We start from the raw sequence: 27,990 nt of genomic DNA, 5'->3' as shown, positions 1-27,990 counted from the left end.
AGTTCATCTCCTTCCTCACGTCTTGATGAAAGCTGCAGAGCCGCTTATGCTCAGGATCTATTTCCAGAGTTTTTCCATTTAAATATGACTGGGCTCCTTGTGTGTCGAGGGACCTGGTGGCCCAGCTTCTATTTCTGAGCATGTTGGAAAAAAAAAAAAAAAAAGGGGGGGGGGGGGGAGGAGGGGGCTGAAATTTGAATTGTAAATTTAAAATCTTTACCGGAGCGAGTTAAGATGCCTCAGAGGAAGAAGTTCCTTAAATCAAATCAGAATTTTTTTAAAAGCATAATTGAACTACATATCGACGCTGAGAAATAAAAAGAACATTCGAAGCCCTCTGAGCAGCTCCAGCACTTTGTGAAAGGATTCTGCACCCAATGACACCACGGAGTTGAGAGTAAATGATGCCAAAATATAATCAACAAGGAATTAAATGGGCTTGACCTGAATCGTGCTGAAGGGTCCACCGGCAGTTCCCCCCCCCCCCCATCTCTTTTCTAAATCCCCGGGCGTTACATTCTGTAACCTTTATGGTGCGAGGCCCCCTAGTGGCAACACGCGTAAACTATATCTGGTGCGTCTCCAGGAGGCGCATCAGAGCGGAACAAAAGGCCTCTTCCTCCCGTCTGATCTGTGACACAGGCACTGACATCAGCAGCAGAAACACCCAATCGAGCCTGCCTTCCGCTTCCTGGGGCATGCCCATATATGGTCACCGGGCTGTTTATCTCAAGGCATAGCTTGGCAAGTGCACAAACACTTCTCTTCAGCATTATTTAGCTGTTTCTAGGAGGTGGGGCCTGGTAGGGGGCCTCTTTAAGCCCTGTGTTTGACTGCTAGGAATCCTCCTGTTACCACTGAGAGGAAAATAAAAATAAAAATGTACAGGATTCGGTTCTGGCCATACACAATAAATAAATGAAGTACTTTACAAAACACTGTTCTGACTATACTCAATATGTGCAAATGCTCCACCGTTGTCCGTGGATGAGGCCGAGGCCTTAAGATGCACCTGCGGCTGCCACGACAGACGGACTGACTGACAGACAGACAGACAGACACGACAGGTGGTGAACGAGGAGCCCACAGACAAGGTGGACTGGAGTGGCGAGATGACGGTACTGATGGCATTGGGAGCAGAGGCGGAGCTCGCGTTGCTAAGGTCCAGCGGAGAGCGAGCGGACTCAAGGTCGATGGAACCTGCACACACACACACACACACACACACACACAGAAACAGGACGTGATCAATAACGACGACTGTGGATTTCTTAGCAGATTGAAATAGCAGCGATTCGGACTGTGGTTTTATAAAAATAAGGTGAGTTTAAATACTCTCGTTGAGGATGTCAAATGATTAAAGTTACTCAAGACGTTGGAGAGACTAAGTGCCAAATTAGAAGGAAATCACAACACTTTTATGGACCCCTTTTTCATGCAACCTCTAATGCCATGCAGGTCTATGGGGTGAAAAGTCAACTTTGTCCTAGAGACATGGGACCACTTGCAGGTTCATCGGGATCCCTCAAGACACAGCCACGTCAAATTTGGGGCTTCTAGCCCATGAGGAACCCTGAAACCCTAACCCTGATTTCAGCAGTAACCCTAACCCTAACCCTAATTCCAGCCTTATCGCGAACCCTAATGCCATGCAAGTCTATGGGGTCAAAAGTCAAGTTTGTCCTAGAGACATGGGGCCACTTGCAGGTTTATCGGGATCCCTCAAGACACAGCCACGTCAAATTTGGGGCTTCTAGCCCATGAGGAATCCTGAAACCCTAACCCTAATTCCAGCAGTAACCCTAACCCTAACCCTAATTCCAGCCTTATCGCAAACCCTAATGCCATGCAAGTCTATGGGGTCAATAGTCAAGTTTGTCCTAGAGACATGGGACCACTTGCAGGTTCATCGGGATCCCTTAAGACACAGCCACGTCAAATTTGGGGCTTCTAGCCCATGAGGAACTCCGAAACCCTAACCCTAATTCCAGCAGTAACCCTAACCCTAATTCCAGCCTTATCGCTAACCCTAATGCCATGCAAGTCTATGGGGTCAAAAGTCAACTTTGTCCTAGAGACATGGGACCACTTGCAGGTTCATCGGGATCCCTCAAGACACAGCCACGTCAAATTTGGGGCTTCTAGCCCAAGGAAAGTTTTCTTCCTCCAAGGTGGAGTGTGACAGAGAAAGTTTGAGAACCACTGCCCTAATAGATGAACTGCTTAAGGATCTAAGTGAAATTATACAGAGGGGAAATATTGGCTTGGAAGATTCCAAAGTGAAAGAACCAGCAGCAATAATACTCCCAGTGAAATTCCACAGACATGAAAAAAGCCCAAATTCTAACAGCAGATGTTCACTACCAGACAAAGGTTTGGACATATACTTCTGATTTTGTGGTTTTTCTTTCATTTTCATGACTCTCTACACTGTAGATTGTCACTCAAGGCATCAAAACTGTGAATGAACACGTATTGAATATGTATTAAACAAAAAAGTGTGAACTAACTGAAACAAGTTTTACATTTTAGATGATAGCCACCTTTCAAATAAAATATATATAACATAACACATTTCTGTATTTTTTCCTTTGCCACATTAATCCACGTATCTTGGCCATATATTTGATGTCTTCAGTCTGTACAGTGTAGAAAGTAGTAAAGATAAAGAAGAAGTCCAAACTTTTGACTGGTAGTCTAGCGGAATTTTCTTTTTGTTGTTGTTGTTGTTTATCTCTATCGACAGTCAGGGTCAAATATCAGCCAACGCCAGTGAATGTGAAGCCTCTGACTGCCTCCTAAATGTGCAGCCTGTGTGCTTACAATAAACACACACACACACACACACACACACACACACACACACACACACACACACACACACACACACACACACACACACACACACACACACACCAAAGAGTTGGGCTGCAGGGCATCAACACATCACAAATATCCAATAACACCCGAGCGAGTAAACCTGAACTTTATTGGCCGGATGCTAACGAACTGGAGTCCTGCCAGGTGTATATCACGTCTTCAACTTGCCTGGGAAATGGCTTCGGGGGAGCCGGTGTAATGTAAATATTGATCACTGTGATCTAATAAAGAGTGGCGATAAAGCACTAATGAAGGCTAAGTTATAGCCGGAGTCCAGCTGAGTGGTGGAGGCTTATTGACCGCTTGCCAGTCAGTACCTGGTGAAATGTTTGCTGTCTACGTGGACCTCCATCTCCCGGCTCTTGAACTCGTTCAGCTCCTTGCGGATGGCGGCCTGAGGACGGACACACGCAGGGCGATTAAATAAATACACACCTCATCTGAAACGTGCACGGTTTTTAATCGGGTCTCAGGGCCTCCATGATGTATTCCGAGCTCCTCGTGAGCTGAAACGTGAATTGAATGTGAAGTGGAATGTATTGCAGCGGCTTGGAGCAATACCACATTGAAATAAAATATATTGTTAAACCTGCTGCAGTTTGTACGAACTGTAATGAGCGACTGAATTGATGCCCTCAGGGTGGAGCTAACAGATTTTCAAGAAAGAGTGGAGGTTGTTTGTGTTGTTTGTTGTCTGGTGCCCTTTTTGTTGTACTTATGACTCGAGGCTGTAAACTGAACTGGCCTTCGGGGATTAATAAAGTTGTTTGAATTGAATTGAATTGAATGGAATTGAATTGAAAATGTATGCAAGTGAGTTATTGAAATCATAACTGAACTTGGAGCATTTATCTTTAGGAAACATTTGGAATTTCAAACCCAAACAAAACATTGCGTGTGCATCTATACAGAATGTGTTGTGCTGTGCAGTTCCACAGATGGACAGCAGAGGGCAGCCGAACGTGGAAACTTCTCCCCGCCAGCGTCATCAGCGGCAGAGGCACTTTCCGTTTCCACATCTTACTTATCACAGCCAGTTTTTATTGCCCAACCGAGCTAAAGCTCTGGAGGCTAAATATGAGCCAACACTTGTGTTCAAGCCATTAGAGCGCCTGATTAATCCCCCCCCCCAGGTTTGGGAAATAAGCCTTTAACAATAACACAGTGTAACGCTGAGACGTTCACGTGCTCCTTGTTCTTTGGGCGACACCGTTTAACCGCCTCAGAGTTCTTTCACGGAGCCACATTTCAGCAAAAAGCACCTTGTCGGCCGGCGTTAAGCGGGTCCACGGCTTGTCCGCTCGCCGGTCGTAGTCCTTGGCGTCGGTCACCTCCACGTACTCGTTGAAACGCAGGATCCTGCGAGCCACCAGCTCCGCCACCGTAGGCCTCACGCTCAACTAGAAGAAACACAAAGTTCTTGATTCTAAAAAACTACCACTGAAGTGTTTTTTTCTTTTTAATAAAAATAATAAAAACACAAACTTCAACCACTTCCTCGCTTTCTTTTTCGGTTAAGAGGTGAGATTTCTGAGACTTCTGCGTGACTTTGTTTCAGTATGAGACCGTGTGTCATTAATATCACTGTCAAATCACTGTTTCCTTTTATTAGTGTTGCCTGTTGAATCGTTTTTGATCACAGTCTAAAACAGGACTTGAAGTTACAGATCTGTAACACATTAAGAAGAAGAAAAAAACAACAAGACAAGAAATGAGAGAAAAAGCCACATTTCTATCTGTGTCCACTTGGTGGCCTAATCTATCGGACAGAGCATCTTTCTGCCTTCAAGCATTGCTAAATATAGATTCACTGTGTCCTGTTCTCTATCTGTGTGTGTGTGTGTGTGTGTGTTGGTGGGTCGGTGTTTACAGAACCTTTCTTGAGAGTCTCCTCTTAATCTCTTGCTTCTCTTCCTGCTCCTCTGCTTCATTCCTTTCTGCACAACGGAGAAGAAAAAAAGGGTTACTTCCAAATCCAAAATTGTAAAACTAAAGATTTGAGCGAGCGTGTTGGTTCCACTTGGGGACAGCGCCCGGGGACACTCGTCCACCCCCTTAACCTTTAGTGACCGTGGCCGAGAATGAAACAGCAGTTTGGCCAGCGCAGCGAACCAGTTCCCTTTTTTTGTCCCACAAGACAAACCAAACTTCCAGGATCCACTTTGCTCAGTCTAGTTACATCATTTTATGAGCATCAGTCAGTAATAAGAGTAAAGGTATACACTCACAGTATAAATATTTAATCACGGTCACAAACAATACAGTGTCCCCCTTCCAGGAAGACATTACTGAGAGAGCGCCAGTTTGATCTGGCAGCCTTTTGCAGAGGAACTGGGGGTTTTTATTGACTCTCGCGATTCTGCCGCATGAGATGTTAAAAGCGTTATTGGACTGAGGTGGTCAATTCAGGAAAATATAAAAATAAAGTTGTAGTGACATAAAAGGAGAAATTTCACAGGAGCACGTGACTCTGTCACCACCTCGGGAGAAACATCACACACACTCACGTTTGAGGATGTTCCTCTGCTCCAGCTCCTCCTTGTTGGGTCTTTGGCTGAGACGCCTGGGAAAGAAAAAACAGTCCAAAAAATCAGTCCGTCTCCTCCTCCGTCCAAACACAACGTGCCATTTCCACTCGAAGTGAACTGGTCATGTGACCCTGTACGTGTTTCCATGGCACTTTTGCAATACACCTCTATGTCGATACGTCGGAAAAACACCTTTTTTTCCCGAAGTTTAGGTGTTTCCACTGCCAGTTTTTTATCGCAATATTACGGTTTCTGTGCAATTGTAGGGGGTCATGGAAACGCACCTATCCTTGTATTCAAGAATTTGGTTCTCGTGTAGCTTTAGAAAACATCCAGGTTTAAGAAGAAAAGCGGTGAGACTCGGAAGGGGACATTCTGGCACGTCGGGTGTAAGAAAAATCATGAGGAGAAAAAAAAAAGACAGATCTTTATTGCGATATTCAGCTGTTGTGCAATTCTACGGGTAATGGAACCGCAGGCCGTCACAAGGTCTGCAGAGGGGATTCATTTCATTATTTCTACGATTCTGGATGGAAGTGCAAACCAACAAGAGCTCTCAGTTGTGAAAAAGTCGTTTTATAATTTACACCTTTTTTTTCTTGGTGCTCACCCAGGAGGCTTTTTGCCGCCAGCATCTCTGCATCTTCTCGTGCGAAAAAAAAAACCCCAAACTAAAACTTCAGCACAGACCAATCATGATTAATCTGTCCTGGAACACCACCCACAACTACACCTAAGAAATCACCCCGATTCTTTCACACCTAAAGCAACATTTTCACAACTCGTCGACTGTTTGGGTGTGTGTGTGTCTGTGTGTGTGTGTGTGTGTGTGCAGTCACAGCACCTGACGAGTTTGGAGCCTATCTGCTGGCGGAGCTCGTGCCTCTCCGTTTCCGAGCTCCGCGGCAGAATGTTCTTGTCCTCCAGCTCCCTCATACTGGGCCGGTTCCTCAGTTTGATGTTGAGGGTGTCCCGTCGACGGATCTTATTGGCCAGGGAGCCTTCCAAAGAGGAGACGCCGGTCAAAGTGTAGCGAGAACAAGAACCGACTTCTCCTGCGCCGATCGTATACGTACTGTTGGTGTACTCATCTTCTTCCTCGTCCTCCTCCTCCAGGTACAGGATTGGTCCGTCAGAGTCCGAGTCGCTCGTCTGGCTGTCTCTGGGCCTGTCGGGGATCACCGTCACCTGGGCCTGCTCCGTGTTCACGCTGGGACGCTGCGGCTTTTCGGTCGGACCCTCCGCCGAGCTGCAGGAGAATAAACAGATTGAATAGAGGCGTTTGATCGGAAGGAGTACATTCTGGGATTAGTAATTGTTTGCTCAACTGAATGAAATGAATGAATGAAATGAAATACATAATTATGGATCTTAAATAAGTTTTGCAATATATTCTTAAAAATAGCTCAAAACATTAAATTTAGTCAAGGAAAGGAATTACAAAAGAAGTTATTGGAATTTCCAGAAACAATATTTTTCTAGCGCAAGGAAAAAATAGATTTTTTTTCCCTCACCTTTGTTTAGTCTCCTGCGCAGACTGATCTTCTCCTTTCTTGACTTCTTCTGCCTCCTCCCCACTACTTCCCTCCTGCTTCTGCTCCTTTGAACAACCGTCCAATTGTCCTTGTGTGATGGAGCCGTCTTCTGCAGCCTTGTCATCGCTATGGAGGGACTGGTCTGCAGGAGCCGCAGCTCTGCTGGTCTCCTCACCTGCAGCAGAGGCCTTGGGGACACTTTTCGAGCCCTGACCCGGTTGAGAAGCAGCCTGAGGCTCCTCTGTCCTAACCCTTGAAGCAGACTTGGTGTCTGAGGAGGCCGGAGAGGACTTGAGGTCCCCGGGCTGACTCTGAGTCTCTGCGGAGGAATTCTCCGGGACGGAAGAGGAGGCGGCTGTGTCCGATTTCCGGTTGGTCCTGGCACCGTCTGTCGCACCGTTCCGCGGCGCACCTCGAGCGTCCTTGGCTGAGCGAGCCGGAAGAGTGGAGGAGGGAGCGGCGGCTTTGGTGGGGCCTCCAGTTTTCTTTGGATGGGTTGATTTAGCTGAAGAGGAGGAGGAGAAGGAGTTGAGAGAACAAAAATAACAGACAAAAACGACGATGGCAGATGAGGTTTTCCTCTAATTCCAAGCATGCTTGCGGTGGATAATCTCAACCTGTCAAATACTTTTGCTTTTCTTTTAAGTGAACATCTTGGGGTTGCATGCATCTTTTTGCTGTCAGCTACAAATTTAGGTGACAAAGGAGCAGTTTCAGAAAAAGCCGGACGCCTGTGGTGAAGTTTTAAAATCTTTCCGCTCTTCTGCAAACCAATCGTGTGCGGAACTGTGCTAAAATTGCAGTAGAAATCTAGAGTGAAGACCACATCAGCCCTCACAGTCACCCAGGCAGCATCTTCAGCCAAGCCGGAGTTTGTCACAAATTCTTGGCAAATGGTTAAATACATACATACATACACATACTGTAGATATATATGTGTGTGTGTATATGTATATATATATATATGTACACACACACACACACACACACACACACACACACACACACACATATACACATATATATATATATATACACATATATACATATACAGGTACACATATATATATATACATATACAGGTATATACATGTGTGTGCGCGTGTGTGTGCTTGACTCCACTGAAAACACTTCTTACAGATAAGACCTAATACTTTTGGTTATGCAGTATAACAGTGGAATAATGTGCGTTTTCTTCACGCTGTGTGCATTGCATTGCTCGTGCAGTTGGGAGCAGAGAAACACTTTTCCCATTGAGCCCACAAGTGCTGTGTATTTTAAATATCCATCTGCATCTTTAAAACAGACGCCCGAGGTGACGCCGAGCGGCATGATTCAAGCTTCAGCTTGTGAATTGTTCCTGTGTGCTGTTGAAAACTCGTGACCGCAAAATATCCATCCAAACACAATGAAGTGACTTCTTTCTTTTTCACTTCCCGAGCGCCTTTGCATAAAACCTCGATGAGAGAGGGAGAGAAGAGAGAAAAAAAAAAGAAGCCCTTCATGAACATCACATGCAACGTTCAGGGCCGTTAAACAGAGACAAGTAAGCTCTGGTGGATCATGCTTGAACAAACATGCCATCATGAAAAAAAAAAAGAAAAAAAAAATCATATGAGCCCGTCAGGGTTGATGGAAGCCATGTGGCTTGACTCGAGGGTGCTCTCTTTCTGTCTTTACACTGCGTGCACGCTGAGGCACTTGAACACGCTGCAAGCTTTTTCTAGAGCGCCAAACAAGGAGGTTTTCACTTCTGCTTTTGCATGGGGGCACTTCCACCTGGTCTCGAGTAGGGAAACCTCCACAGAAAAAGAAAACGCAACATTGAAGAGAAGCCAGGATAAAATAACACAACTGCGTGCGGCTGACGATTCCGACGGGTTCATGCTGGGTCTTCTTTGGCTTCCGTGACCTTGGCTCAAGCAAGGCGGCGCATGCAGGGCAGCAGGCGGCCACGGCGGGCAGGCTCCCGCCCCCGTCCAGCCACACTTACCGATCACACGACTGGAGTTGTAGGCGCCCCGCGGGCTAGCTTTCGCTTGAGCGGACGTGGCCGCCTTGCTGGCGGCTTTACTGGCCTTTTTAGTCCCCGTGGCACCATCTCTGTGCCTAACCGTAGCGCCGGTGCCACCTGCAGGTTTAGAGGAGGCGGGCAGGGTAGCACTTTGCTGCTTTTTAGCTTGCGCTTCTCGAGGACGCACCTGATTGGTCCGGGCGACTGGTTTAGTATCGGGTCTCTCTGAGCAGAGCAGGTGGAAGCAGGGAAGAAAAGAGACGCCGTTTAGAAGACGTGGAAGAGGGACAGAGGGACAGAGGGACAGAGGCACAGAGGCTAGGGTACAGACGGACATGCAGACAAGCAGAGGAGGGAAGACTGACAGAGACGGGCTGGGTTGATACAGTGTTGTAACACTCGAGATTGGGCTTGGTCTCGAGACCACTTTTAAAGGGTCTCAGTCTCCTCTCGGACTCGGAGGCATTTTTACTCAGTCTTGTCTCGGTCTCAGACTGGGCGGACTCGGGATTTTTGATCTAAAACCAGTTGAGACTCAGCCAACACTGCGATGACAGATCATTTTTTTCATCGCATTTCGTAACGCAACGCAAGCCCTTTTGTCCATTTCACTAAACCCGTAGTCGGCCCACCTGGCCGATTTCTGGTAAGAAATACTTTACATTATGGGCTTAAAACTACCTTAAAATGCAAAATAACAGACTTTCACACGCATGCAATTCAAACCGCGATTCTCACACACACACACACACACACACACACACACACACACACACACACACACACACACACACACACACACACACACACACACACACACACACACACACACACACACACACACAGTCTTGGTCTCGGTTGGCGCGGTCTCGACTACAACTCTAGGTTGATAACTGGAACGCACGATGTTTCACTTATGGCCCCTGAGCAGCTACTGTCCATGCGGTAGCGATCTAATAAAATCCCTCCATTAACCTTCCTGACCTTGCTTGTGAAGGTATGTGTGTGTGTGTGTGTGTGTGTTCCTCTGAGGATGAGATCTTCCAGATTATTGGCAAAGAAACAAATGGGCCTGAGCTCAATGCTAACAGGGTTCAGAGATGAAAACAGCACAACACTTTAGCAGCATCAGACAGAGCAACGTCAGGCCGTCTCCAGAGGGAGAGAGGGGAAAGACATTAGCAGATGGCTGCCTGCAGCGAGTGCCCGCCTGCCCTGCAGCAGGCTGATGGGCTGGAAGAGAGGGAATAGCGACTGGAGCACATTAGCACTCAGTCGGAGACGCCGCAGAGGATTCAGTGACGGCCGGAAAACTGATCCCGATAACCGTTCACCGGATTGACCAGGAAAAGACTCAGAGCTTAAAATAAAGCACACGAAAGCCAGAGTGTGAGGGTTCTAAAATTCTACTGTGAGAGTAACATGAGACATTTCATCACATTGCGTTTGGCGATATACCTCCATATCCATACGTCTCAACAACCACCTCACGAGAGCGTAGAATTGTCCGTATTTCCATGACCACTTTTTTTTTTTGCGAGATTTAGGTTTTTGCGCAATTCTAGGGTTAATGGAAACGACTGTAGCCACCGAAAACATCCAAGTTGCAGAAGAAAAGCGGTGAGACTTGGAAGGGAACATTCTGGCACATTGGGTGTAAAAAAAAATTAATCATGTTAAACAGGAGAAAAAGCGTGCATGTGAAAAAGATGAGATATGTAGTGGTCACCTGTTTTATCCTCAGTGCCATCGGGCCCGCTTTCTTCTTCCTTCTCCTGCTCCTGATTTGGACTCTCTGGAGATTCGATGTGAACTTTGACCTCCTCTGACGTCACGCCGGATGTGGCATGGCCGTTCAAATTCTCTCTGCTGATAGTTTCATCTGGGAGGCAGGCAGGGGCGTGGTTGATTTATACACACGTAAATATATATTACTCATCACATAAAAAACAAAACAAACCAACAGGGTTTTGTTTTGTTTTTTTTTTTAAATAAAGAAATGAAGCGGCGAACGCAAAGCCTGAGACGAACCTTGGTCGGGGACGAGAACTCCTTTCTTGATGAGCTCCTCCCTCGTTTGCCTTGTGGAGATTTTCCTCTCGAGCACTAGAAGTCAAACGGCCCAGAACAATCAGGAACGACTAGTGCCGCCACTCACACAGAAGCCTACACACGCACGGCACAACCGCAGGCACACTCTTCCCCTTATTGCGAAAGCCGTGGCTGCAACTCTCACCACTCGCTGCGCGAAAACGGCCTCGCGGATGCCGCCAGGGACGCATCTCATTCTGCGAGTAAATCGATTTCTATCGGACACTTAGTCTATTTGAAATATCCAAGGAATGCTCTGGTTGTTCCTGGCCTGCGACCCCGATGGGTGGAAACTAAATAAACCGATAATAAACGGCAGACGCGCAGCCAGGAAAGGAATGGGAGGAACAGAGGAGCTTTGAAAGAGAAGTTTCTTTCTAAAATTGTATTTCAGAAATTATATAATTGTATTTTTCTTAATACAATACTATAATTAGATTGATTCGTTTTGTTCCCCTCCAGGCAATCACTTTGGCAATGAATCAGGGAAAAGCAGGAACAGAGTGTTCATTCTCTTCGCTTTAAAACACTTCTAGGAGCCTCCTGTTAACGCTGAAGCTGCACCAAAAAAAAAAACAACCACAAGCCACCATGTTGACCGAGGAGAGCACACACACACACACACACACACACACACACACACACACACACACACACACACACACACACACAGATGTCATAAAATGCCACCAACCCTTGGATAGATCCTGGAACTTGTCGCTGGTCTTCTTCTTCCTCCACTTCCAGGGCTTGAACAGTTTTCCCAGCGAGGAGAGCTTGCCGCGCTGCTGCCGGGACGCGTGGGAATTCTGGGTGTTGGCGGCGCTGCTGTCCACCACCACGTCGCAGCTGGCCAAAGACGAGGACTTCTCAAGGCCATCGACTGCGAGGCGACAGCAGGAAAGCAGAGTTGAAACCTCGGCCTGTTAAATCATGACCGTATCTCGGGATTTGACTTATTGTGACGAGCATTGCTGTGAAAATATAGCACACCAGCGTGCAACAAGGGCAGAGTAGAGATGTTAACAACTGATTATTATTGATTAAGAATTTAATCAATTAAATTAAATTAGTCGCAGTTTTTTGAAAATATTTTACAATGTTTTTTTTTGTTAAATTCATTGTAAAATCTAGGTTCTCAAGAAAAATTGCTTCTCATCAATTAATCATTAATTGATCAATAAGGTCAATCAACTAACGATTAATGAATTCATTGATAATTTGCATCCCTATTTTCAAGTATCCGTTACTTGTTTCCCCGACGACTGTGCACTATTTGCTGAGTGCGGCAGTTCCACCGCTCCACCTCCTCTTCCTGTTGAAAGATTAGAAGTGCGGTGAACTCTCTGGAATACAGTGTGTTTGTGTCCTGAGAGGACTTTACAGAGGAAAGAGAGGCGGTACGTGATCCTTCAGATTCAGGCCAGAGGGAAGGATTTGGTTTGCTCACTGAAATCTCACGAGTGCTGGGAGCACCGCAGGGTCCCTGTATTTCCCAATGTTACGTTTTCGTCGCGAATGAACTACAGCCGACGCAGTGACGGTGCTTGCCAGTGAAGGGGCTCCACCATGACTACTATTTAAATCAGCAGTTTAAATTTTGAGAACAGGGCCAAAGAAAGTTGTCGATGTTTGCCAAACCAAGGCTACGATTAGGGCAAATCAAGTAAACAAAATGATAATGAAGCCTGTTTATTCCTTTTTAATTAACATAATCACAATTTTTTTTTATTGTATTGTTGCTATAGTTATGCAAATTTCCCCAAAGTCGGATTAATAAAAGGTTTCTTCTTTTTTAAATTTTCCGAATCTAAATGCTAATAAATTAAATCGAAAAAGTTTTGATCTTTTACATTGGTTATTCATTTTAAATAAATGTATATCGTCCAGAGGACAAAAGTTCTAATTGCCCCCTGGGGAAGTTTTTTCTTTTCTGAGTCTGAATAACAATAACATTTAGCTGACCTGCCAAAACCCATTGTGGTCGAGTCCTAATTCCTTGCAGGACTTCAGGAGTTCAGTGGTCAATAATCAGATCTTTTGTCAGCTTTTACTTCTCATAAACCTCATAAATGAGCACACGGCGTCAGCTAGAAGTGAAAGAATAGGACGGCAGGGTGGAGGGGGTCACAACGTGGACAGTGAGCGGTTCACAACAGGGTCTTTCCAGATAGCGATTACATGCTCTCCCACACAAACACATACACGCAGCCAACACGCTTATTTCCTGTTCCTGTGAGATATCAAATCACAACAATAGCAGTGTTTAAACAGCTAACGATGGGGGGGAAAGTAGAAAGAGGGAAGAAGAAAAAAAAAACAGCAACAGCAATAACCGTCACCATTATGTTCATTATAAAAGCTCAGGGTGGAACAACAAGCACCAAATGATTGTGTGGCTCCACACAGGACAGAAGGAAGAAGAAGAAAGCAAGAAAAAATATGTCAACTTCTCGCTGGGAAAAAAAAAAAAACTTTCTTTAAAAGTAGCGATTTACATTTGTAGGATTTCAGTCTTATTGTATGAAAAAAAAATACACACAGTGCAGTTGGCAGTACATCTGGAGAGGATGTGACTATTCCCCAGAGTCCTGGGGTGAAACAGCACAATGGTTCATTTTCTGGCACGTAGCATTCTGAAGGCAGTTAAAACCACAGGCTAAATAAACCTGGACAGTTTTAGGCGCGAAATGTGTCACCACACGCATTCATCTCAAGAATGACATTTCGCATCACAACTGTGTAACACCGCCAATCCATTCGTCACACTGGTGTTTTTTTTTTTTATTATTATTATTCTCCCCTTTGGCAGAGATGCATTTTTATTTCCAGAGTGATGACGTTTGACATTTTGCTGAGAAGGTGAGTCAGGACGAGGGAAGATGTATAGCAGCTGTGGGGATGGAACGCATCTCTCTCGGGGCTGCTTCTGCGCTATATTAAACTGCTTTGGACCGCGTCCATTTCTCTTCAGACAGTATAGCGGGAACACTTGTGGAGGAGGCAGAGGTGGTGGAGGAGGAGGAGGAGGAGGAGGAGGAGGGGAAAGGGAGAGGCTTCCTTTCCTTCCCTGACTGCGAGTGACCGGGGAGGGAGGAACCGGGAACCGAGGGATGGAGGTGGTGAGAGGACAGAGGAAAGAGGGAAGAAGTGAGAAAAAAATAAAGAGAAGGGAGGAGGGTTTTAAAAAAACGAAGAATGAGCGCAAAAGTGGGAAGAAAGAAAAAACAGAAGCAGCAAAGTGAGGGGAGGCAGGGCGGCGACCGCTCTGGGCACAGGCTGGAGTTTTAGCACTTGGGTCATATCTTCCAAAGCTTTCTAAATGTAGGCCAGAAAAACACAGTTGTGCTTAACCCATGACACTCACAGGGCCTGAGAACTTGCAAAGTCAGAGTGTAAAGCAAAAAAAAAAAACAACAACACGGACTGAGAAAATCAAAACAGGAAATGATGTACTAATGGTTCTCAGTGTCAGAGTTCGTTCAACCTTGGTGTTGTGTTCATGATCTTTCAGTGTGAGCTTGACAGCCCTGCTTCCCCTCCAGTTGCCCGACACCCATAAACCCCCCCTCCCCTTTCAAATCGATTAATTTATACATCCATGCAAGCAGGAGGTTCGATGCCTGCTGCACAAGAGGCCCAGTGTTGTTGTGTGTCACCTGGAGTCCTTCGTGGCTTCCTGTACCCCACTAACTTTACAGCTCATAAAGATGTTTACTTTTACGGCTGAAATCCAGACTCAAGAGCACAGATGACAACAAAAAAGTATTTTTAAGTCTGGAGGTACGGAACATTCCGGCTGTTTGGCTGTTTTGTTGGGCTCTTACTGGAAACCCTGGGGCCAATCCAGGTGAAGATTTTACTGGCCTTTCTGGGATTCTTGACTCTCCCTCGCTTGGATGCATGCAAACCATTGGAAAGTTGGCCAGCGAGAGTTTGTGCAACACATCTCACTCAGCGGCAGGAGTCGTGTATATGGAGCTCGGCTTGCAGAGGAGGGTTGTGTAACACGATCAATAGCAACAGGGAGAATTTGTGGTTTTTTTCCCCCCACATCTGGCAATGTAACGACTGAAACCAGGCGAAAGAAGGCAAACAAGACGAAAGATTCACCGTCAGGCTACTAAAACAGGACTCGCTGAATCGCTTTTGATAGGCAAACTATATGAATCATGCCATTTACAAAAACAAAAAAACAAGCCTTGGGGTTGTTGTTTTTTTTCTTCCCTCAACTTGATTTAGTCAAGGGGCATTTTGACGATGAGAGCTTTGAAGCCCCCCCCCCTGTGTGCTCGCTGAGCGTTGCAACTGTCAAACCTCCACCACTACGGCGGCCGAGATTTCCTGTTTAGCCCGACAAAAGATAAACACCAAACACGCCAACCTACTGACGCAGAGCATTCTCAGCTAGCCGTCCTTGACGTAAACCAAGTCAAATGCAAAATGTTCGGAGCCCCGAAATAGAACCTCCGTCCTCGAACCTGCGGGTAAACGAAGCAGTGAACCGCTTCCCCTCAGTTCATTCTGGACCGACTGGTTTAAAATCAACGGCCACCCGACGATTCAGCCTGCGTACACACTCAGACAGGAACAGCTCTCACTCCATCACTGGCAGCCCTTTCGAATGTTGTGTTTCGAAACCAACAAGATTAAAAAAAAAAAAAAAAAAAAAAAAAAAAGAAGAAGAAGAAGAAGATGAAAAATAAAATTCGAAGTGGAGACGATGGAAAGCGAAGAAATAACGGTCAAGTTTGAGTTTACTTGACTGTTGGCTAACTTTGTGTTAGCGCGTCGATTCTTCTTCATCTTCTTCTTTTTTTTAAATGCTGCCGTTACGCTTCAAACTGAGGAAGGAGTTTCGAGTACACGGCGAGGATAAGACGAGCAGACAAACCCAGTAATGAAGATAACGGTGTGTGTGTGTGTGTGTGTGTGTGTGTGTGTGTGTGTGTGTGTGTGTCGGACAAGAGAGGAGGGGACTACACACACTCACCGCTCGCCGTCTGAGACACGGCAGACACGGCAGTCTGACCCATATCCACCGGGCCGAGCCGAGCCGAACCGAACCGAGCCGGTGGGGCTGGACCGGACCGAGCAGTCCAAGTGAATGAAGCCCCGCGCTACCACGACGTCCTGGCGGGCAAATCCCGCCCGAAGCCTCGGCCGAGTGCGGCGTTCATCTTCCAGACACGAGGAGAACAAAAGTTGCAGTTGAGTGCGTGAGTGTGTGGAAAGTCCGGCAGCGACTGAGAGTGTGTCTCTACTACAGCGCAACTTCCCCTCCCTCCCTCCCCGTCTTCCTGCTGCGAGCCGCCGCCAGTTTGCCTCTCATTCCGCCGGCCAGATTAAGCGCGCTGTTTTTGGGGTCAAAGGGTGGCACCTACCGGCACCTCCAGCCGCCATTTGACACGGGGGTGGGTGGGTGGGTGGGGTAGATAAGGGTAATAATAGGCTGTCGATGAAAAATAGAAACAAATGCAGCGAGAGAGAGAGAGGGAAAATACGAGCAGCCACTCGTGTTAAAGAATTTGTTTGTTTCCTGAGGGACCACCTCCACCAATTACCGTGACATTTAAGAAAAGAAAGAAAAAAAAAAATAGACCATTTTAAAAGAAAACGTAATTTCCATGCAGTCAACTGAGAAGTCGTGTCACATCCACGATGTAAGATATGCTTTGCTGCCCACTTCAAATTCACTGGTTATGCACTATTTTAAGCATTATGTGTGGGTGCCATTCTATTATTTTTCTTAGAATGAGCACTTAAATGATATTTAAAAATAAACGTTAATATCTTGCTCATGCAACCAGGTTATGATAAACCAACTCCCAGTTGTTTAAATTCATCTGAAAGACCAGAGAAAGGCTGGTGGATTTATGTTTTAATTCAGTTGGTCCCAGCATTGAAAGTGACAGGGATCAGGAACCTATAACAGCCGACCGGCTGTTTCAGACAGGAAGACTGTTGCAGGCCTGTCAGGAGTTATGTGCGTATGCTGTGTTTTGGGGTCATATCACATATAAGAGGAGATACTTCAGCGCATAATGATAACACTTTTATTCCCATATCAGTGGACGTCCTAAACTTAGCCTGCAAGGCAGGAGTGTGATGAGGGGGAGGGGTGTTTGGCACTGCCTTCTTTTACTTGCGGCATTTTGGTTTGAAAAATAAATTAATTTTGAGTCTTGAATTTGGAGCTGAAATGGTGAATTTTTCTTCTTCCAAGGTGGGGTGTGACAGAGAAAGTTTGAGAACCACTGCCCTGATACCATTGCAAGTCTATGGGGTCAAAAGTCAAGTTTGTCCGAGAGACATGGGGCCACTTGCAAGTTCATCGGGATCCCTCAAGACACAGCCACGTCAAATTTGGGGCTTCTAGCCCACAAGGAACCCTGAAACCCTAACCCTAATTCCAGCAGTAACCCTAACCCTAACCCTAATTCCAGCCTTATCGCTAACCCTAATGCCATTCAAGTCTATGGGGTCAAGTTTGTCCTAGAGACACGGGGCCACTTGCAGGTTCATCAGGATCCCTCAAGACACAGCCACGTCAAATTTGGGGCTTCTAAAAAAATTTTTTAAAAATTGATCAAAAATATGAAGAATTTTCTTCCTCCAAGGTGGAGCGTGACAGAGAAAGTTTGAGAACCACTGGCTTAGACTGTCATAACAGGTGTTGCTTCTGCACAATGGTGTGGTTCTGCTGAGTTGTTCAGTGCTGCACCATAAGAGTTGCCTCGTCATTACAATGGTACCATGTGCTGTGTTCTTGTACTATCTGTATTAATTGTGGGCTATTTCTTGTACTGCTCATCGCTGAAAAAAAGCGAAAGCTGGTTTGCATGATAAAGCTCAATGTGTCCATTGAATATGGAGTAGCACAAGCAGTAAAATCCTATCAGAGGAGCGTCATTGTCCAGTGTGCCGCACTGTAAATCTCTCAGCTGGGTAAAAGGGGGCTTTAGGACTGAGAAAACTAAGTAATCACAAGGTTTGGTTGTTTGATATGTCTCCATAGCCATTGCTGTAAAAAATATTATTCGGGGTCAGCTACAGTTAAGTTATGGTGTTATTTATGTGTGTATTCATGGGGCGTGGTGTGTGTGTGTGTAGGAGGGGGGGTTATCTGTAAGAAGAGTCAACAAACTGCCCGTCGCTTAGTTTCAGATAACCCCTTACCAATGTTCACACACATACATTCGCAGTGAGAGTCAGGTCTCATCAAAATTTCCTGATCCTGAAATGAAATAATTTTGCTTTAAAGCCAAGACTGCCATCTAGTGTTTGATTTAACAAGTGAGAAAGATACTCATCCGTTTTGACAGTTGACTAATAAACATCCTGTATGCAGCCCACTTTACCTTTAACGTGAACTGCAAAATTAAAAATCTGAGAAATTCTTCATTTCTATTTTTTTTTTAAAGGTCTACCTCTTCACACCTCGCTTCTCTCTCAAGACTGCTCGTACAGTGAAGCTGTTAGCCAATGAGATCGGAACAGATAATTGGCACAGGAAGACAGAGCAGAAGGTGGAAGCGCTTAGTTCAATTAACAGAGGAAAATGACAGTGTTAGCATCACAAGGGCGGTAATGTCATTACCATGATGCATCATGAACATATGCTGAATGTATGTAAGAGACGCATTGAGCCGACCCTGCAGTTAACATGCGAAATGAAAGTCAAGGAAGAAAATTCAAGCCAGTGTTTAACCCCCTGCTTCCAGACTTTACTGTGCCCAAAGCCCAACGCATAACATGATTGTGCATTTCGAGCCTTGAGAAAACCGAAAACTACAGATATCTGTTTTCAGGTGAATATGAAAGTCAGATGCTATACCAAGAGGTTGAGACTCTCAAAGAAAAATGCATGGCTTTTAATCTCTGTCTTTACATGCATGTGTTGTGCTTTTGATTCTTGCAAAGACAGTAACACTAACTTTTGTTTTTTTTTTCTGTTTTCTAATTTCGCTTTCATTCGTTGTACATAGAACCAAGAGTCGATGGGCAAATTCAGCAAAAAAGAGGTGAAATGAAGAATGTCAAAGCTCATCTACAGGAAACTGTTCAAGGGACTGGTTATTGACTCATCTCTACTTCAGATTATATCCTCCATATGAATTAATAATTACTGACTGTCTTGAGTGACGTGGAGGACTGAAGTTTCTAATGTGAGGTTTTACAAGAGTGTATTGACCTTAAATGAAAGTCTTTTCTTTCCGACAAAGGAATGTGTTTCAAATGAATTCTCACGTCTGTGTTGATGACCCGAGACTTTTCTCAAAACTACGCCTGTTTTTCCCTGACCTCAACTAACAGGGATCATCAGAGGGAGACCTGACCTTTTCACTGACCGGAACTGCCAAAGGAAAAACAAGAGAGGCGAAAGGAAGGGAGTCATCAAATATTAAGTAGTAACCTCAGCAGGACAAGAGGTAATAATTGTTTAAGTGCTCCTTTTTGAGCCTCTCAATCCTCCGTGCGATCAAGTCATACCAGGTGCTGTCCCATGATGCTGTCATAACCACACGGCAGGGAAGCAAATTTGCATGCGAGCGCAAAAAGGTAGGCCCTTCGATTTTGCATGAGACGAAGTAACAAACCTTTTTTTTTTAAATATCTGGGATGACAGTCTGAACAACAAAAAGCAGGTGTGAAAACAGACGAGCTGTGACTCAGTGAGGAACAGGCTCAGTTGTAGAGGCAAGACGAGCTGAAGAAGACTTAAAAAAAAGGACTTCAGCATCTATCTCTCATTTTGGACAAATTCGAGGTGTTCGAGTGTTCCAAATAATTGGTGATAAGTGAAACACTAAAGTAGAGACCGTCCATTGTACAGTGGAATTAGGGGTTCGGGGTGTCAGAGTCGAACAAAGGCTGGCATTAATTCTGCAGTGGGGTGCAATCAAACTGCTAGAGGAGAATTGTACAGATACAAATTAATAAGCACTTGTCAGGCCCTTTAACAAAGAATTCCCTGTTTAAAAATAAACTCCATTCAGCTCTGCTTTAAAAGAGTGCATGATTTTGTCTTTACGTCTTAATTCCCCACAGAAAAAAAACTAGATTGCTCAATCAACGACATATCATCTTGCCTCGGCACCTTTATAGGCCCACCTTAAATTTAAGATTTAACTTAATTTAGCTCCCCTGATATTAACTTTACACTCTCTAATTGCAGCAGTACAGTATTGCCTCATCTCCTCCTCCTCCTACGTGCTCGTCAGCCGGTCTGTAACCCGATCCCTTGTTTGTTGTATTCTATTCGGCACAAGCCATAAGCCAGCATCACTGCTAAAATGTTGCTCGTATAAATCAATAGCTGACATCCTGCCAGACCGGCGGCCAGAAAGCCTGAGAAGAGACAGGGCGAGAGGCGGAGAGAGGGTGGAGGGAGGGAGGGAGGGAGACGAGGCGAGTAGCGACGTGAGCGGCAGTCGTGTAATAACCACATGATTAAGGCTGCAGGAGGAGGGAGGTATAATGGCAACATCAGTCTGCAGAGAGCAGTTTTCTAAGGGAAACAAAAGCCATTGTGTGTTTTGAAGAGGATCTCTTGTGAGGAGAGTAAATGCTTAGCGTAAACAGACCTTCACACCTTCCCATCTGGCCCACAGGAGGCCCTACGAGCACATATTTACTGTAGAGTTGCGGTCGTGTGTCATTTAAAAAAAAAAGAAGAAAATACAGCAGCTGTCAGTCATGTCTGCTGAGTCGTGTCAGCCGTTAAAACAACTTGTTTTTTTTGTTGTTTATTTCAAATGCACAGAGCCACCGGTTGACGATGGTTTCTCTGACCAGCCTCTGTCTTTTACAGATGCGCTGAGGTCTGTTACCACACTGTGGCTTCAGGGGTCTGGCTTTTGGCTAATTAATAAAATGCACACGATTGCCCTCTAATCACTGGCTGTAAAATTCACATAGTCAAGTACAAACCATGGCGGTTTAGCTGTGCAACTTTAATATGTGAACATCTTCAGGTCTTGCAAGAAGGAATAGATTTAAAAAAAAAAAATGGGAACAGCAACAAAATGTCTCCTCAAAAACGGCAACAGAATGTGTCACTTTGAGATTGTCGAAGTTGCAAATAAACTCTCATTTTTTCTCTATTAAGATGACAGAGTGTGAACGGAGCCTGTCGCCATGGAGCACCGACCGCACTTTGCAATCCTCAAGTGAAATTTCCACATGCAAATGTGCACCTAGAGCCCCACCTGGCAACGTCTCTTTCTTACCCTTTTGAACCCTGCTCTATTCTGCAGGTCCCTTTTCTCCTATTGAACAAAATAACATGACGCGACGACCTCTGTAAACAGCAATTATGCTATATTAGATAACATGGGCCTAATATAGCCTCGCCGCTTCCACTAGGCAGCGTGGCAACGCACTGTCACAGCCGTTTAGTCTGAGTTGGCCAGCGGCCGGGCCCACCTAGAAGCACAGGTGCTGTGTTACCTCAGAGGTAAAACTCACATCATCGGGTCGAGGAAACTGTGACGCGATGCCGCAAACCGTGGGCGCGATGATTCGCGTCTGCTTTTCAAAGACAAATACGCAAAATGTGTCAGAGCCAAAAGTGGACCTCGCAGTCCACCAGGAACTTAGTTAAGTGAAAATATAGACACTCATAATCTTATTAAGTGTTTCACTCGCAGCATTAGCATCTTATTAATATTGCACGGTGCAGTCGCTTGCACCTCCGAAAGTAGTGATCATGCACATAATGCATACTTTGCTGCTGCAGCTGATTTATTTTGGATTAGAGGAAGTACAGGAAAAAAAAAAATACCCCTCTGGTCAGCACAAGAGGCTACAGCGGACGAGCCAGATCATCTGTGACAACAATGGTCAGATGCCCATACAAATACTGACTCATGTGCATGATTCAGTGGGACACATGAGTCTCTCTCCTTTAAGTGAGTGGTCATCGCAAATATTTCAAGAAGTCACCAAACGGGCTCGAAATCCATATGACAAACAATCTGCTGGAGATCTATAAGCTGGTGCGCCTGGCTGACCACCAAGAGGCAAATTCCGACAAGATCATTAAAGAGCTCATGGTTGGAAGATTTCCTGAGCGCGAAACAAGCTTTCTGTTCTGTGAAGACGGTCAGGCAGGCGAGACGCTGGGACAACACGCACCAAGACAAGGAGAGAGATGCGCCGGCGAGCGCAGTGTGTTCCGGAGGAGGAGGAGGAAAACTCACCGTCATGTTCCATGACTTGACCCAGGCGGCGGTATCGGCAGTGTGAGTTGATCCTTGCCTCTTCCCGACACACCGCCTCACTGCATCCCTCCCTCGTCGCCGCTTCACCCTCCCTCCTTTCCCCCTCCTTCTCCCCCTCCATTTGTCTCTGTTCCTCCCTCCCGCAGCCCTCCCCGCTCCACTACAGAGCATTAAAAGTTAATGTTTGTTTCCATCTCAGCGACTCTTTCTCCACATCCACATGTGTCTCTCCCCCTTGCATCCATCCATCTCAATTCCTCTCCACCTGTCAATGTTTATTTTCTATTTTTTTTATGGTCCTCTCACAGCTGTCTGCCTCCCTAGCCTCCACATCTCCCTCCTGCGCTGAGGTCCCACAGTGACGCAGGGAAGAAGAGATCAAGGAGAGGAGGGGAAAGAGCGATGGAAGAGGTGAGGGGGTCACATCAGGTTTGGAGGGAGGAAAGAAACAGCAGGTGCTGCCGTGTGTTTGCTGTTTGTTGTCTGTGTGCTTTCTCAGACCCCCTATTTTTTACTGCACTTACTCTTCAAGCAAATGCAAATTGACCTTTCAAGAAACATAATTGCATAATATGCTCTAGAGGTGGATGCAGTAAGTGCTTTATGCAACATGCTGATGGGCAGGTGGAGGCTCTTGCAGACAGTGCCACCTCGAGGCAGATCAGGGTCATATTTTTGGAGGGGTTGGAATGGAGGTGTGTTTTTCACTGGTGGTGCCAAGGCTCAATGTGTACGGTGGCCGACAAGGGCCAAACACAATACAATTTCCTAATGCGCCTTAGTCGGCGAAAACAGCTGCAGGTATGGAAACAAGGCAAATTCGCATGGCAACACATGGTGGCAGGATCATGGCGCGGAACGGAAAAAAAAAAGAAACGTGCTGCAAGACATAAAAACATATATTTAATCATCAAATGCGCTGCAAACAGAGAAGCGACGCAAAACACAACGGATGCAAACCAAGGAAACACATGCAAACGGGAAAAAAAAGAAATAAAGGCTGCATAAACCAGTCACTGCAACGGAAGGGCTCCAAACCTGCAGGGGGCGCTTTTAGCGGAACAGCTCAATGGAGAGAGACACAGATAGATCAGGTAGATGATGATTTTTAAGTCAGGCCACCATCACAAATGAGGCTATATTCATTGCTGCTTTGATAAACCAACTCAGAGAATACAGTGCAGATACTTCAGAGAGTGAAAAGAATGGCCCAGTGTGCTGATTAGGGAAGCACCAATACTTACAGATACCGAGTACTTGAGAAAGCCATTACAATTATACAATTACTTAGATTTTTTTATATATACAGATGTTCTTTTATTTGAACAACATTCCTCTTCCTGTTTTGCTGCACTACGACGGAAGCAAAGTGTGCAGGCAAGTTAAAAATAACGTCCTGTGCATTTTTCCGTTGACGTGTTTCAACATTAAAGTTAAAGGATTATCAAGTAACTGCAGCGGGTTAATGCTGGAGAAGGAGGGAGGAGGGTGCAGTCCAGAGAAACGATTGGCTCATCAGTTCGAGCAACTCTCCCCCACACACACACCCACGTTTGATCACGCACAAGTGAAATACAGGCGTTGAGGAACGTGCACATTGCCACAGTCCTTAAGAGGTAAACCGGGGTTTGAGGCGCATGGCCGTCCACGACGGCCCCTTTCTCACCAGCGAAGGTGAGAACAGTGACACGATTCGGCAAGAACCAGACTGAAGCTATGACAGCAACGACCACATTAGACTGTGACCACAGCAAAGAGAGAGGAGGGCGAAAGGTGTTAAAGACGTATTCGGAAACAATAGTGACAACTTCATATTTATATCGGAAATGCAAAAAAGAAAAAAAGAACATTAACGTATATATTCAACTGGAGGACGGAGCCGATCAGCATTCTTCACATTTTGTTGCCTGACTTCAGTGGACAACTGAAACGACTAAATAAATCCCCATGACGACGCTTGAAAACACAAATATAAATAAAGAACAATTGCACACCATTGTCGTCATTCTCAGCGTGTTAGCACGCTGACATTTAGCTTCTGTGCCTAATGACTCCCCGAGGCCTCCTCCTCCTTTTCCTCCTCCCTCTCCTATTTGCACATGCAGAACAAGGGACTTTCTGCACAAAAGATGACCTCTTGAAAAGTCACGACGTCGGGGCACAGTAACGAGCGACTCCCTCTTTTGAAGGTGCAACATCGATGTGAAAACGATGTCACTTAAAAATAAATCGCTAAAATAATCATTACCCAACCGACTAAATGACCAGGTCGCAGATGGAGCCGCTGATTACTGGAGAAGCAGCGCAAACCTCAAGGCTCCGTCAGCAACAGGAGAGACTGTGTGTGAGCTCAGCTCCGGCATTACAGTGCATTGTAACAAGTACTCATTGCAGGCTAAAAGGGTCTGTAATCAATGTTATTCGAGGAGAGTAGCTAACCCACAAACAGCAGACAGCAAGCCGACTCTCCTCTCTCCTCCTCTGCAGCGTTTCTATTTCTCCTCTCTTCCTTCTTAATCATCATGTTCTCTCCTCTCCTCTCTCCCTCTTTCACTTGCATCTGCTCCCACCCCCCTGTGATTCTCCTCTGGCCCTCTTTTGCATTTCTGTCTTAAAATAGCTCTCCTTGGCCTTCCCACCATTGTGCACCTCTTCATCCAACCCTTATTTTCACGACGTTTTCCCTCATTTGCTGTCTCCCCCCTCAACTCTTCTGCCTGCGTAATTACATAAAGACCAATAGAGTGGCAGTGTGAAGGAGACAACACTATTTACAATGACCAGCAGCGACTGACTCAGCCAACATATGCTCTTTCTGCCACATATACACAAAAATATTTTTGCTATTTTACACATGTAAATATATATGTATATCTATAATAAGTTAAATTGGAGGCATAGGGGTATGTGTGTTTAGTGACCCTTTACATTCTTCATCACCATCAGTGTATTTTCCATTGTCTCTTTTAGTGCTGCACATGACGTTCTTCCCTTTCACCATTCATTCTCATAATGTCACCCATTGGGGCAATAAAGCTTGGCCAAGAAAAAAAACAAACGAAACAAAAACTCCCATTACTTAAAATAAACTCAAATAAAGTCCTGTAAATTATACATATATCAATGAGATGGATGTCACTACTTCTGTCCCTTGGAGAGCGCACGGCTGCCTTTGAAGAATATTCCCGGAGAACTGATGGGAAGTAGGATCATTACGTAAAGTGAGGGGATTTTTAGGTTCTTCGGGCTCCAGCCCAATTTGATATGAGAAATATAGATGATATATGACATGAAAAATGAATATGATATGTGGTGATGTGAATATGATATGTTGTGATATCAAATGGATGGTTTTAATCGCTTCTGTGCCTGCATCTGTGTAAAAAGGGTGATTAGCTCCCTCTGTTGTCAGATATACAGCCTATCAACACATAAACTATTTTCTTTAATAGTATGATTGTGTGTACAGGCAAAAGGAGCATAAATACTAAAGAAACATTGCTCTGATATTATATTGTAGATGCTGTTTTATGGGGAAAGCCTGAGTACACCACCAAGGTACTCCTCACAAGCCACGGTTTAAATTTCAAACCGGCAGCAGCAGTTCATAATCATTTCCTGTGATTAGAACCAACCTATAAACAGAGAGCACTCCCTGTGTGGTGGCCCATAGTCAAGCACGATATCTGCGACTCCTAAAATAAACACCACTTAGATGTTGCAGTTAATCAAACGATTAAACTGCAAAAGAAATTGCCCAATGGTGAAAAAGCAGCACATCAGTTGTGCAAGCGTGTGTCTGCAGAGAGAACATGCAGCTTTGCACAGGTTCAAGGCTCAAACCCTGGAGATAACTGATAGGAAGTGGTTCTAACCACTGACAAGGCAGAGACGATCCTTTCGGTCTTAACAGCTCAAGGCCTCAGGAAGGGCAAAACGCTCGCGTTACATTTACTTTAAACACGGTTGGTTAAAGTCGTGGCCAAGGCTTGACACCGTGCCGCGCAAAAGTGTGAACCCCCCACACTGTCTATCGAATTTATGAATTATTTATTTAAGTAGATTTTGTCAATGACTTTAATTTCAAATCAAAGTTTAATGTTTTAAGATCAAGCTTGTATAAAATGTTGCTTTTTGTTGCACAGCAAATGATACAAAAAAAATCTAAAAGGAGAAGTCATGCATAATTAGATTAGTAGAAATGAATAGAAAGAACATGCAAATAGCCGTTCATGTGTTTTTTGTTTTTTTTTTTGCAGTGAAGAGGAAAGCGAGAAAAGGAAGAGTGAAGACTTTCTTTGCTCCCTTCATGAAGTAGAAGCGGGGAGCTAGCAAAGGTTTGAGTCTCACTGAGATGCTGTCAAGTCAGGAGCAAGAAAGAGACAAGATAAGATAAGATAAGCACGACACTACACTTTTGCTGCAGAACGACAGATGCTGTTAATTCCCCTCCAGTCAACCACCTGAAACATTTTCACCATGATGAAAAAAAAAAAATGCAAAGCAAGGAAGCTGAAGCTTAGTTTTGTGTGTTAGCGGAGTGCCAAGGTTCCGCGGTTAGGTTTTTATATCCATCTACCTGAACGAGCCCCCTGGAGCCTGCACAGCACCCTAGCACGGAATCCAGAAGCGTCGCTCTTGGATCGGGTCCTTTGGAGAGGCCACAGCCGAGGGACCTGCCTCAGCTCCAGGTAAGTGTCCCCTTCCTCCTCCTCCGCCATGGGGATCGGTGACTCGCAGTGAGTGTACAGAGTAGGAAACATCAGATAGACCACATCAGCAAATGCCAGCCAGCCCCCGCCTCGCTCACTGTGTGTGTTTGTGTGTGTGTGTGTGTGAGTGAGTGTGAGTGAGTGAGTGAGTGAGTGTGTGTGTGTGTGTGTGTGTGTGTGTGTTTGACAGCTCCTCAGTAATGACACTTTGAAATGTGACAAATGTGACCAGGCAACTGTGTTAAACATATCAGGAAGTTACAGTATGGCCACACACACTTTTTCCCCCGTGACTTAATGCTTAACCTGTTTTAGTCTCCTTTACATTTAGTTGCACAAACAAAATATAAGATATAGTGGATATTTTTTTTCCTACTGGCCTGGTCGATGTTCGAGTGTGTTTGGGGAATTTATGTGGGTGCAGTGAGTGTTAGTTTTGTGGAGTTCATGTTGGAATAATTTGCGGTCTAAACTGGTTAAAACAAACTAATTATTTAATTAAGTAATTAGTCAAATAAACCACAGTGCGGGAATAGCCAAGCTACATTCTCAAAGTGGTGAACACAATATCCAGCTGTCAACAGTTTTAAAGTAGCTGCCAGTCATGACCGTTAGACGTCGCCAAATCACCTATGCGGTATTATTTTTATTGCTTCGAGTGTGTTGACGCTTGTTTCGTACAGTTTTAGGCTGAGAGAGGTGAGCAAGGTCTCACTCCGATGTTATTTTCGAATACCGGAAGTAGATTTGTCCCGTTCACTTATAGACATTTTAATACATTCAATATTCTTTTTGTTGATGTTTTTGTCTTGTGATCATTTTGAAAAGTGAGTCACTCAGACAAATATGTTTATTAAATAATGTTAATCCAAATTTAGTATTTCATTGCCTGTTATTGGTACTAATCTTATAACATACCATCTTTTTTCATATTGTACATTAATATTATTACAAGTCAGTCAAACATTGGATTAAAAAAAAAAAAAACTTTTTTCTGATTGATAA

General features: G+C 45.0%; 1 protein-coding gene and 1 long non-coding RNA gene across 7 annotated transcripts; one reads left to right on the top strand and one right to left on the bottom strand.

Moving 5' to 3' along the window:
• Positions 1-482: 482 nt before the first annotated feature.
• phactr2 (phosphatase and actin regulator 2) lies at positions 483-27,072 on the bottom strand. 6 transcript variants are annotated; one of them, XM_076014101.1, is made up of 13 exons: positions 26,853-27,072; positions 11,743-11,931; positions 10,989-11,063; positions 10,687-10,839; positions 8,937-9,182; positions 6,923-7,448; positions 6,485-6,657; positions 6,253-6,409; positions 5,388-5,443; positions 4,756-4,817; positions 4,143-4,280; positions 3,198-3,274; positions 483-1,200 (listed from the first exon to the last, which is right to left on the bottom strand). In XM_076014101.1, exons 1-13 carry the CDS (start codon positions 27,034-27,036, stop codon positions 1,185-1,187), a joined length of 2,052 nt encoding a protein of 683 aa, XP_075870216.1. In that variant the 5' UTR covers positions 27,037-27,072; the 3' UTR covers positions 483-1,184. The 6 variants fall into 6 exon arrangements, with proteins under 6 accessions (XP_075870216.1, XP_075870217.1, XP_075870220.1 ...); XM_076014102.1 differs by having other exon boundaries at positions 8,937-9,074; positions 26,853-27,069; XM_076014105.1 differs by lacking the exon at positions 26,853-27,072 and adding an exon at positions 22,253-22,350.
• LOC142880300 (uncharacterized) lies at positions 17,971-26,859 on the top strand. Its single transcript, XR_012925418.1, has 4 exons — positions 17,971-22,294; positions 22,582-22,684; positions 24,542-25,489; positions 26,533-26,859. It is a non-coding gene; the product is annotated as an uncharacterized LOC142880300 (long non-coding RNA).
• Positions 27,073-27,990: the final 918 nt, after the last annotated feature.

Source organism: Nelusetta ayraudi, unplaced genomic scaffold (assembly GCF_046127955.1).
Source record: "Nelusetta ayraudi isolate G7.1 ecotype Tasmania unplaced genomic scaffold, CSIRO-AGI_Nayr_v1 ptg000165l, whole genome shotgun sequence".
In the NCBI taxonomy this organism is placed as follows: domain Eukaryota; kingdom Metazoa; phylum Chordata; class Actinopteri; order Tetraodontiformes; family Monacanthidae; genus Nelusetta; species Nelusetta ayraudi.
Note: the sequence above shows the minus strand (reverse complement) of the source record. Positions and strands in the feature narration are given on the sequence as shown.